The sequence below is a fragment of the Panicum virgatum genome, chromosome 9N (genome assembly GCF_016808335.1).
Source record: "Panicum virgatum strain AP13 chromosome 9N, P.virgatum_v5, whole genome shotgun sequence".
NCBI classification, from domain to species: domain Eukaryota; kingdom Viridiplantae; phylum Streptophyta; class Magnoliopsida; order Poales; family Poaceae; genus Panicum; species Panicum virgatum.
Genome location: NC_053153.1, coordinates 23,031,124 through 23,043,490, shown reverse-complemented (window position 1 = coordinate 23,043,490; position 12,367 = coordinate 23,031,124). Strand labels below are relative to the sequence as shown.

The window sequence follows — 12,367 nt, the reverse complement described above, 5'->3', positions numbered from 1 at the left end:
AAATGTAGATAAATAAAAAAACTAATTGCATAGTTTTGGCGTACGTTGCGAGACGAATCTTTTGAGCCTAGTTAACCTATAATAGAACAATATTTACCATAAATAAATAAAAAATGTTATAATATACTACAGTGTCCGATGTAACTTTTTTATCAACTTTTCGAGTATCTAAACACAACACAGCCACGGAAGGACGCGGCTGGAAAAGTTTGGCGAACCATCGCGTCCGAGCTACGGTGCAAGTTACGTGCACCGGCCTGCTGTATGTCGTCATCGTGTACTGCTGCTGCGGCAGAATTTCAGTGGATCTAAACACAGCCTTTGGGTGTGTTTAGATCCCACAAAAACCCCTCCAACATCCAAACTTTCCATCACATCAAAATCATATCGAAATATTAAATATAGCAAATAACTCATGCATGGAGTACTAAATGTAGGTAAATAAAAAAACTAATTGCATAGTTTTAATGTACGTTGTGAGACGAATCTTTTGAACCTAGTTAGGTCATGGTAGGACAATATTTACCACAAACAAACGAAAAATACTATAGTGCACTATAGTGTCCGATGTGACTTTTCGCATCCCTTTTCCCTCCATCTAAACACAACCTTTGTGGAAAACTGGCGCCGCGCCGTAGTGCGATGCTTTGCCACATTTTTTTCTTACCCCTCCCCTCCCGGCAAGCTGTGTCAACTATACTCGCCCGCGGGCCGCGGCACAGCGCGTACCGCACACAATTGTGAAGGACAGCGACCGTGCCCTCTTGTCCAGGCCCAGGTCGAGAGGCGCCACACAGCCAGCGGCAACGCGAACGCGGCGGTCCGCTCCCGCGCCGCGGACCTTTTAAACAAAGCAGCCACCCACCGCGGCGAGCTGCTGCCCCACCTCGTCCCCCCTAGGGCTGGAAAAAAAAAAGCTCGTTAAGCTGGCTCGGTGGCTCGTTTCAAAATTGCTCCGATTACGTTCGTTCTTTTTTTAAAATAAAGATTAGTTGATTTGGAACAAAAGTCAATTTTGGCAGGCTCGGCTCGGCTCGGCTCGTTATGCTCGATTTGAAGTTGCATATCAAACAATACGGGAGACTATAATAAATACAAATATATTGATTTCGAAGAAAGCTCGAAAAAAGTCGAGGCTCGGCTCGATTCCACCCCTTGGCCCCATCCCTTTCTCCACCGCGTCGGAATCAAATACTTGCGCCGAAACCAACAGGCGCGAACGCATCCGGCTCAGCGTCCAACGTTAATAGTGTGAAAATTAGTGATGCTTCCTCACTTAAGAAAATAACAGAATAATGTAAAAGAGTAGCAAAAACTCAAAGCGAGAAATGTTATACAAAATATATAGGAAAATAGCCCCGTCACTCAAAATCAGCATGTCGACATCAACAATTAGTTGCACCACTGAATATAATTTGGACGCAGCTAATTTACGGCCGGGCTAAATTAGCCTGTTGTACGGCCGCACTATTTTATGAAAGCAAAAATAGATTAGCTTTCTATTTTAGGCAACCAAAAACTGATTAGCTTTCTATTTTAGACAACTAACCCCGTGTCGCCTATGCTGTCACTGCAGCTGTTTTCTGCCACACCACTGCGCACCCCCAACATGGTAATCCAGCAAATTTAACTATTCCACACAAGTGTACATAATTTGCCTGGAAAAAAATTAAAATACTGCACGCATGCATATCTTCACCTGAACTACTAATAATTCTTGTCAAGCAACATCTCATAAATTCTTTAGCAATTTATTTCATAATTTTCTGTACAAAAGCAACCTGATCTGGTTTTCTTAACTAATACACAGTATAATTTCAAATATTTGTATTCTCTGGACACAACCATATGCCCAACAAATGCAATAATCATAACTAATTCGGATCTTGCAAATAATTAATTCTAATATGCAGGCTATGATATGATATTTGTGCATTTGCACTACATCACAAGCAATTCACCAATAATGATTGCACATTTGCTTCCCCTTCATGACCTGCAAATTTGCAATGCATTTAAGAAAAAGAATATAATACATAATTTGATGTATTTGCCTATTGGGAAGTAATAAAATGCTTCTAGTAATTGATATAATTCTCTATTAGAAAAGTACTGAAGATGCTTCTACAGTTCTACTATTTGACAAAAATGACTATTGCAAAGAACTGATATGCCTACGACGATGTGAAAAAGAAAAAGACAACCATTTCAAACCAAACTGAAGCTCCATACCTGAAACCCAAATTAACAGCGTGTTGTCGGTCAAAACCCACCGGCGCGTAGTGACAGGCAACACGAGGAGCCGGGAGGCTGCCGGGGCGCTGGCTGGCACCGGTCCCTCGGTCAACGGCCCAGATCCTGGTACACGCCGTCGCTTCCGGAGATGCAGGTCGTGCCACCTGATCTATACCCGGTCAGGAGGGTGCGAACGTGCCTTTGACGATTTGTCTACAAGCACAGACACGTGTAAACATTAGTCCGAGCCGTGGTCGGCTCCCCGGGATGACTCTTGCATCGACTTTAAAGAGCCGATCGAATCCCGGTGTCAGATTGGATCTTCATATCTAGATGGTAATGGATAAAGCAAATAACTGCAAAAAACTGCTTCAATTAAATCTAGCTAATCTAATCCACGACGGTAAAAGCTTCACTGCTAGATCGGAACATCCTACACGTAGTTAGGACTAACGTGCGTAAAAGATAACCAAACCTTGATCAGAAAAGAGGCCTAAGAACAAGCGAAAGCTGATTCCCGGATCAATCCCTATTAAGATCAAGGCAAAGCATCTAATACGTCGCCGGATCGTCCAACCCGTTTGCAAGGCCTAAACTAGCAGATATTACGCCAATTCTTAAGTATAAGAACTAACCATAACAGATTAGATCTACTAGATAAAAAAGAAGCAGGGTGTTATCTCTACGCGACTAACTCTATGCAACGAGAATTAGTATAAGATTAAAACATGATCGCGCAGAGATGACATGATGTTCATAGATGATGAGCAACAAAAGCACGATGGATCTACTAAAAATCATGCTACGAAAATCAGGATAACTAGTACTACTCGCCATCAAAAATGCTTCAGTACGAGTAATACCAAGGTAAAAGAAAGAACAACGCTGCCCTGATCGCAAGAAGCGATCATGGCAGCATGGCGCTTACTTGGACGAAACCCTAGAATTAGGGGTGGCGGTGCGCCGAGAGTTGTTGTTTGCAAAACGTGATGACGTTCTTCCTTTTCAAATGTCATAAGGTACATATTTATAGTCTTGTAGACTTGACGACCAAGTTAAACAAAACCTAGTCCAATACGAAAACTAATCTATCTCTAATGATTACAGATAAAGAGAGTCCATTGGCTCCCGACGCACACAGATAAGAAGAGCCCATCGGCTCTTGGCATGGACCACAATCGCCTCTTCCCTGGACAATCTGTATAGGCCCATCGACAGCTTCGGCCCATATATTTCTCGACCAAATTCTGGTGGTAACACAGCCGATTCACAAGCCTTCTTTAATTTCCGCACTAAGCCCAACTTGCTCTCGGCCCATTAATTAACCCTGTTAATTTATGGCGATAACACAACGTCACCCCTTCCAAGCCGATGGCCAGACATTGATCAGAACCCTTTCCGGCCAGGACCACGAGCCCGTCAATGATGATGCTGCAGCTGGCCATGGAGAAGTGCAGTGCCAGGAGCGGTGTCATTGACGGCCGCAGCCGAAGCGTCTCCTTCGTGACGGTTCACGGGTAGGCCATGCCGCTCAAAAATCACCCTCACCGAAACATGAAACTAGGTAAGGAAACATGAATTCATGAAAAGGATAGCAAATGCACTTAGTATCATGAGTAATATATCACCAAAGACTAAATACTTCTCGAAACAAACGTTGTTTAATCCTTTTTTTAAAGGAAACGTTGCTTGTTTTATATGACCTAATGAAGTACACTGTTTAGCTAATTCATGACCATATTAATGCCTAAATTTGAATATATTAGACTATATTTCTGCCCACATTATTTCCTAATCCAGAACCATATTATTGCCTAAAACAAAGTGCATAACTTGCCTAATCTAAACAACATCATTGCCTAATGGAAGTAAATATTTAGGCAAAAGAAGGCAAGAAATGCACTTGGTCTCACCACGCATGTACTTGTTTACTTGATCTAGCTCATCCTGCACATGCACCAGCTTTGCTCATGATCTCCCCATGCTGGATAATTTAGCAACCTGCAATGTAAGAACAGAAAAACAAAGAGCAGTTAGATAAGAAAGAATGATGTAAAAAATTGCCTCATGATTTGGACTATTTTTCCTTAGACCTTACCACAACATTGCTTGAGCAGAGTACATTTATTTGTATATTCTCTTAGCTATTATTACTTTGTTACTGCCTAATAAATTCAGTAACTAATTAGATACACCTGCAGGCACATCGTATTGGTGGTATCTCAACCATAATCCCCAATTCCCCAACTAATCTAGCTGCTACTAGTCGTGCTACTACAGCGCCAAACATAAACAATCCACCAAAATCCAAAGTTAAAAAGGGAACCGAAAAGGAAAACATGCTAGCTAACAAGGGATGGATGTTCAGGCAAAGAGGAAGTAAAAAGTGTAGGATTTTGCAAGTCAACCGAGTCATGCGCTCCAAAATGTACAGAGAAATAAGCAAAGGGATTTTCAATCAGAAAAAGCTTGTGGGTGTTAATTGGAACCTAATTTATTTGTTCCGTGATGGTAATAACATAAAAACCTTAATTCTAGACCAAAAGTGTGTCTGACACATGAGATATATGAAATGCTAAAAAAATTGCTTGACCTAAACATTTAAAAAGGCTATCTAAATAGTATTTAAATGCCTACTAAAATATGTGAAAATGCTTCTGATAATGATAGTAGATAAGTTTGTGAATTGCAGACATCCAATATGTAGTAAATGCTTATAAGTTGTACCAAAATGCTAATTGATTTAGCATAAGTTGCCTACCTGTAGGCTGTATTTGCCCCTGAAAATTCAGAGAGAAAATACAAAACAACTGCAGTTGCAATCGCTGGCTACTGCTTAGGAGAAAATCACTTCAGTTTTCCATAGTCGACAACAAAACAGAGGGGAAAACAAGAAACCCCCAAAATTTAGTGCGCGGTCTGTGAACTCATGCATGATATGTAGATTGCTTAATAATAACAAGAAAATGCTAGAGAGCGAAGCTATGTGGTTCTGCATAAGAAATATATCCAAGTGATTAAGAAAAGGTTGCTGTCAAATCTATGCTAGACCCGCCAAAAAAAATCTATGCTAGAACCCCCACCTCCAACCCAACAAAAATCATTATTAAGCTAAAACATTTCACTGGTAAAAAAGCTAAGAAAAAAAAGCATTCAGTTATCTAGCTCTGAATATCATTCAGTTAAGTTATTATTTCTTCCGACGGAAAACGGCATGTCTAAAAATCAACATGCTTCCTCTTAAGCTCTTAGTCTTAGATGTCTATTCTTTACCTGACCATAAAAACTGGAATCTATTTTCAAGCTTGGTCGCATTGTACTTTTGCTTCTCGACGGTAACAATTGGCTAGTGATTTCAGATATAGTAACCTCTGTCCTGGACTTAAACAAAAAAGGATTCGAAAAGCTTCCATGTTGACGGTATGTTCGAATATAACTAATCCTAGAGATACTTGATCAACTAACCCAGGATTAAACACAATTAATAGATGCCTAGACAAGTAGTAAAAAAATCTAGCAACTAGATATGTTGTTCCTTATACTGAATTGAAAAAAAAGAGAGTAATGAGTACGCTTGACTAAACTTTCTGCACTTTCTCACTAGGGCCGTGTTTGGTTGCAAAAACCAAAATTCCAAAAAAAATTTCCGGCACCTGCATGGAGACTTAAATCTAGACGAAATAAAAAACGCATTGCGACTGCTGTCTGTAAATGGTGAGACGAATCTAATGAACCTAATTAGGCTGTAATTAGATGCTAAAAATGTGTGAGAAGGTAGTAAAAATTGAAGATCTCGTTGAGGAATCTGTCACCTGGTTTGACCCCAGATGAATCCCTACCATTTCTCATCTTCGCATGCATCTGCTCCTCCACCACCACCTAAATCTCACCGCATCTCCATCGAAAAATCCCTAGAAAAAAATCCCCGAAAATTCAGTTCACTTCGCAACGGAAAAGGGAAGAGTATCGAAGGAATCTATAGAGGAGGGAGGGGGCGCCGATGTGAGGGAGAGCGGTGGAGGGAGGAGGAGGGTGGGCGGTTCACCGGCGTGAGGGAGGGCAATGGAGGCAGGAGGACGATGAGCGCCTCCTGTGCGGGTGAGAGCGCAAGGGGCTCCCCGGACGAGGAGGCCTCGGCATGGCGGATGGGGGGAGGGGGGGCGGGGCCGAGGACAGAGGCAACGACGACGACTGCTTCCAGCGCGGGCAAGAGCGCGAAGGGCTCCCAGGACGAGGAGGCCTCGGCGTGATGGATGGGGGCGGCAGGGCCGAGGATAGTGGCAACGACGGTGACCGCCTCCGGCGCGAGCGAGATCGCGAGAGGCTCCCCGGACGAGGAGGCCTCGGTGTGGCGGATGGGAGGGAGCGGCGACGACGGCGGCGACGACGCGTCCGCCCGTTGCGGCGGGGTTGAGAGGCTCGACGCGGATCAGGAGAGTGGGGAGAGAAGCTAACCTAGTAGAGAGACAATGGGAGGAGGTGAAATGACGGAGGCATAACTCGGGAGTGGAAATCTTATTTGTGCCGTGGCGTTCGATGGCGGATGGAGCGGCCGTACACAAACGCAAGGTTACGGCCGGCTGGTATGGAGTCTTTACCATATAATTTTAGTTGATCAGCCTACTAACCATCAAATCCGACCGTCTGGGATGGGCACTGCACGTCAAGTCGTCTTCTTTCACATCCGGGAGCGCCGTGTGCGGTGTCGGCGTAGCATTTCTCCTGTGGGCGCAAATGGGAGCCGGCATATTCTCACTTTGCAATTAACTACTGGTACATGTATGTGCTAACCAACTAGTTAATCCGAAGTGTCGACATTTCGCCCCCCTTCCTCCAATCAGAGAGCGGGCCCACACCTTACTTCTCTCCCCTTCCTTTTCGTCCTATCCATATTTCACAAATTATTTTTTTCTTCTCTACCCTCCACACGTCCAAATCTGTCCCCCGGGTCCCCATGTAGTAGGCTTTTATTATCTGCTTTCGTGCCTTGCAACTCCCCACAATCCAACATAAAAAAATGTTGGCTGAAACTAAAATCAGAGCAACGGCTCTAAAAAATGTGGCTTTATTTAGTTCCCAAAGAATTTTACACATTATATGTCACATCAAATCTTCAGATATATATATAGCATTAAATATAGTTAAAAAAATAACTAATTACACAGTCTATCTAATTAGCACAAATTGAATTTTTTAAGTCTAATTAGTCAATAAATTAAATATTATTTATCAAATAATAACAAATATGCTATAATACCAAAACACAAACTTTTTCACCAACTAAACACACCCTAAAATCAGAGCAACAGCTCATTTACTGCATGCTAAGCAATGTGTTCATATGATTGTCGTGGACTCATGGTACAGATGAATCCATCCACAAGATAGCGGCAGTGACAGTATTAAAATAGGACTCGAGAACAAAGCCCTAGTGATCCATAGCTCTAGAGGCTATACTCACCGCGTCCTAAAATGTAAATCAATTTAATTTGTTCTAAACCAAACTGTTTTAAATTTAATAAAATTTATAAGAAAGAGTAATAATATTTTGAATATCAAATAAAAATAATTAGATTTATTACAAAATATATTTTCACAGTCTACTTATTTGATGTGTTAGTTATTAAATTTGTACAAGCTTAGAGTACTTTAATTTAAAGAAAGAAAAGTAACTTTTCACTACCGAGTAGTGGAGTAGGAATTAGGAAAAGCCCGATCATTAATACTAGTAATAATCAAAGATGAATTAATTTTACTAGTGGTAGTACATCGACCGGGCCTCTCCGGGGGGAAAATGCCAAAAACAGAGGCCTTAATCTCTACTCCCTCTTCCTCATCGATCATCACGACTAAACGCGGGGAACAAAATAAAGCAAAACGAAAAAAAACTTATCGAATCAATCCATAATGATTGAGGCCACTAATCAGAGCGAACGCTCCTCTCTCCCTCCTCAAAGGCGAGAACGGGATCAACGAGGCCGCGGCGGGCATTGCCGTGAAGGTGGGCGGCGGGGCTGCGGTGGCTGTCTTGCTGGGGGGGGGGGGGGGGGGGGGGGGGGGGGGTTGCCACCGGGTCAGTCCTGGAAGCCGGTCTTCTCCCAGATGGCGTTGCGGACGCGGCGGAGGTCGCGTCCCTTGAGCGTGCGGCCGGCGCCCTCGCGCACGGAGAAGGACGCCGCCGCGCGCTCCCGGCACTGCAGCATCTCGTGGGGCGGCACCCAGCGCCGGCCCCCGCTGCCCGCCGCGTCCTCGGCGAACGCGTCGTCGTGCGCCGCCCACCCGCGCGCGCCCGCGCAGCTCCCGGCGTACTCGGCGCCGAGGATCTTGGACCAGTCCGGGATGTTGACCGGCACCGACGCTGGGCCCGGGCCGCCGCGCGGCTTGGGCTTGGACGGCGCGGCCACCGGCGGCGACCGCGCGTACGGGTCTGCCGCCGCGGCGGAGGGCAGGAACGGCGACGGCGACGACGGGGACGACGACGCCGGGCCTCCGCCCCAGATGACGTCGGCCTCGTCGAGCTCCGCGCCGTGGTCGGCGCCGCCCACGGCGTGCACCGGCGCGAACAGCCGGTGCGACGCGACCATGGAGAGGCTGCTGCTCCGCCCGGCCATCCGCCTCCGGTCTAGAGAAAGAGGGGAAATACGGAGAGAACGGCCGCGAGCGAGCTAAAGCACAAACCACCGCGCGCGGGGAGGGAAGGGTAAACAACCTGGGAGTGGGAGGCGAGGGCGTCTGGTTCGCGTCTGGCAGCGGGCGGGGAGGCGCGGGTTTTATAGCGGCGGGCGGGAGAGGAGCGGGGTGAAGCGGTGAAGTGAAACTGTGAAACTGGAGAAGGGGGGAGATGTGGATAAGGTTGCTCGTCGTCGCGCGCGGCGTGACGGAAGTGGGCGCGGTGGTTGCCTCGTCTTACGGCTCTGCCACTGGTGGTGGTGGCCTGGCGTGTCAGCGACTCAGCGTCCGTATGGGGTGGGGGTGAGGTGAGCGTATAGCCACAGTAGAGCTCGGGGCTTGTTGGCATCCGGGTGGGGTGCGGGCTGGAGCAGCAAAAAACGGCTGGAATCGGGGTGGAGGTATGGGCGCGGCGTATTGCTGCGCACTGTGCTCTTCGATCTCGCGCAAGACGACACGGGCACACGGCTGACAGATCCGAGGCATCGCGCCAAGGACGTACGAGTATGGTTTCGTCATGGAGAATGTGTACGTCGTGGGAGCTACTCCGTAGTGAGGATCGCCATTTTTTTTACTTTTTTTTTGACAAAGATGAAGCATGTAAATAATGTTCCCGAAATCTATTGTAGTGGGTATGCCATTGGAATTTTGCATATTTTTTATGAAACTATGATTCCCCTGTCCGCGACTTTTCAAGGTTCAAATTGCTTGTTGAACCCTGGTTCTCGCTGGATGGCAGCGAAATACCAATCTTAGAACCAAACCACTTTAAAGTGGCAAAAAGGATTCAAAACAATAGTTCCTACCGTTCAACATACATGTTGCTTTAGTTTGTTTTCTTTACAGCTTTCCGAATTATTTACTGCCATGCAAATGCATTGGTTTCTTTCTCTATGTTTTTCTTCTGCCTCAGAAACGAGGGCGCAGTTTTGCACGCATCAGCTGCGCATTGTATTCGTCTTTCGTAAAAAGTGCTTACAGTAACTTGTTTCAGTACGGGCGGGCACCTTTGCACTCTGCTCAGTGTTCACCGTACTCCTTCTCGCGTCGGATTCCCATCGGTGAACAATTCGCACAGAGCTTCTCCCTGGTGTAAAAGGCGCGAAAGCCTGTGGCCGTGATCCCACGGTAATTAGTGGGGTAGTACCACGAGTACGATCGCTGTTCCCGGGCGGGTCATCATTGCGCCCCCGCTTTCGTGAAACCCTCTTTCCAGCCCCGAAAGGCGCATCGCGCCGGCCCAGTCGGCAGTCGCTGCTCCGCGGGCCCCACCTGGCCATCAGGCCATCCGCGCCGAAACGGACGGCTGTCATCTGACGCGCCTCCTCCATCCGACGGCCGTCGTTCCCTCGGTCACGCCGGGGGCCGGAAAACGACAACGGCGGCCTGACACTCATGGCCGCGGCCCGCGGCCGTCTCTGGTGGTGGGGAGACGGCGGCCAGACGGGAGCACCCGGCGCCTTTGCCTTTTGCGCGTCCTACCACCGTCCCTGTCGCGACGCGCGGGGCCAGCGCGGGCGCGACGCGTGTCGCCTCCGGCACTTGTCACGCCGGGAGAGGCCGGCGCGGCGGGCGCTCACGCGATCCCTCATCTCTCGCGGGAGGGAGTGTCCCCGTCCAGCTTTCGACCGGAGGGAGCTAAGGGAAGTGGGGGCCACCGGATCCGATGCCAAGGTTAGTGGAGAGAGGCAAGGTTAGACTGACTTCAACAACGATAGGCAAAAGCAAAATTGCATCGCGCACAGTGTTTTTGCGATGAAAAACGTCCTCTAACAGAAGAGGCAAACGAAGCAGGCATTTTGCCTCCGATGCCAACGGCGATGCAAAAATGCATCTTCTCTCTCCACCGATGCAAATCGCTGGCGCGAGCTCCGCCGTCGGGCCTCGCCGGGGCGCGAGAGAGCTCTGCTGCCGCGGCCCCGCGAGCTCTGCCCCAGGCGCCTCCTCGCCGCCGCCCTTCGCCTCGTCGCTCTGGTCTTTCTCCCTGGCGGCCTGGAGGCACGGCGCTGTGGTGGCCCGCCTCTTCCGGCGCCTCTCTCCCTCGGCGGCCGCCGCACCTCTCGGTGGCCTGGAGGCGGGCGCTCGGCGGCTCGGCAGGGAGGGAGCCGGAGGCGAGCAGGGGAGGAAGGGGGGTTGCAGGGGGCTGCCGGCGCGCACGGGGGCGGCGGCGCGAACTCGCGTGGGGAGGCGGCACGTGGAGCCGGGGTCGCCGGCGCGCACGGGGGCGGCGGCGCGAACTCGCGCGGGGAGGCGGCGCGTGGAGCCGGGGTCGCCGGCGCGCACGGTGAGCGGCGAGCGGTGCTGGCGTCGGTCGTCCGGCGTTGCCTCTAAAAAATGCCTGCCTTTGTTGGAGATAACAATGAATGCCTTCGCTCTTATGCACTGTGCACGATAGGCAAATGTCTATTTGCCTCTCAAAAATGGCTGGCGTTGTTGGAGTCAGTCTTAGCGGAGGGGTAGAGAGAGTGCGGCGGCGTCGACTCGCGTACCCGTGTGTTGGTGTCGAAGGGAGCAAGCCCGCTGCGTCGTCCTGTGCGGTGGTCCGGTGGCGCCGCGCTGTGATCCACCCACCCACAACCCGCCGTTGGGGCGCGGGGTACGGGCGAAGCAGATGGTCCGCGTCGCGACCCGCGCGCGGGGAGGTCGAACGTCGAAGCCCGAGGGGGTGGCGGCTCTGTAGCTGACGACGTGTACGTAGTAGTACGCCAGAAGTAAAGCGAAGGGTGTACGGCTGCGCGGCCAGAGATCAGAATTCAGAGCAGCATCAGCGTCGCTGCTGCTGCTGCTGAGCTGCAGGCGGTGGCCTCAGCCTGCATGCAGCGTTGACTTGGAACGATTATGAGAAACGGAGATGGCGACGTAAACGGTGGAGTGGAACCGTGGAAGAAGGACACGTATACACTTCATCTCCACCGCAGGGACGGCAACGCTTGCTGTAATTTACTTGTGGCCACTGGCCAGGATTCCGTCGCCCGCGGTTGTGGAACAAAATCGAGTTTTCGGTAATTTACGAGCTTTTCATTTTTGAAACAAATATAATTTACCAGATGACCGAGGGGTTTACTCCGGACCCGTGCTGCTGGTTTAGGCCAGTCTTAATGGGAGTTTTATAGAGAGTTTCATGGTATTAAATATAATCACTTTTGCTGACATGGCAAGAAAAGAGAAGGATGGAGTTTTATGGAATGTGGGAAGAATTTCATCACCATAGAACTCATCTAGCATAATTACCTAATTTTCAATCTAAGTAATTGTACCCATAAAACTCTCACTGAGACTGGCCTTATGCCCCTCCCTCCCACACTGCACACGTGTGATGGAGGGGGGCGGGCACGTAGGGACGACGTGGTTAAAGTAAACTAACAATGCCAGGGGCCTCAAACTAAGCAGCAGGTTTGAAATCCACTAGCACCTCTCTTTGTTCTCAAGCCTCTCTAGCAAGCAAACCAATGCTGAGAAGATG

At 48.7% G+C, this 12,367-nt stretch overlaps 1 protein-coding gene and 1 long non-coding RNA gene across 2 annotated transcripts; both read right to left on the bottom strand.

The window, feature by feature from the left end:
• Positions 1 to 1,686: 1,686 nt before the first annotated feature.
• On the bottom strand, positions 1,687 to 2,370 carry LOC120687990. The gene is made up of 2 exons (XR_005680934.1): positions 2,233 to 2,370; positions 1,687 to 1,996 (listed from the first exon to the last, which is right to left on the bottom strand). It is a non-coding gene; the product is annotated as an uncharacterized LOC120687990 (long non-coding RNA).
• Positions 2,371 to 7,936: 5,566 nt separating this feature from the next.
• LOC120692306 lies at positions 7,937 to 8,990 on the bottom strand. Its single transcript, XM_039975573.1, has one exon. It carries the CDS (start codon positions 8,844 to 8,846, stop codon positions 8,310 to 8,312), a length of 537 nt encoding a protein of 178 aa, XP_039831507.1. The 5' UTR covers positions 8,847 to 8,990; the 3' UTR covers positions 7,937 to 8,309.
• Between the last annotated feature and the right edge of the window lie 3,377 nt (positions 8,991 to 12,367).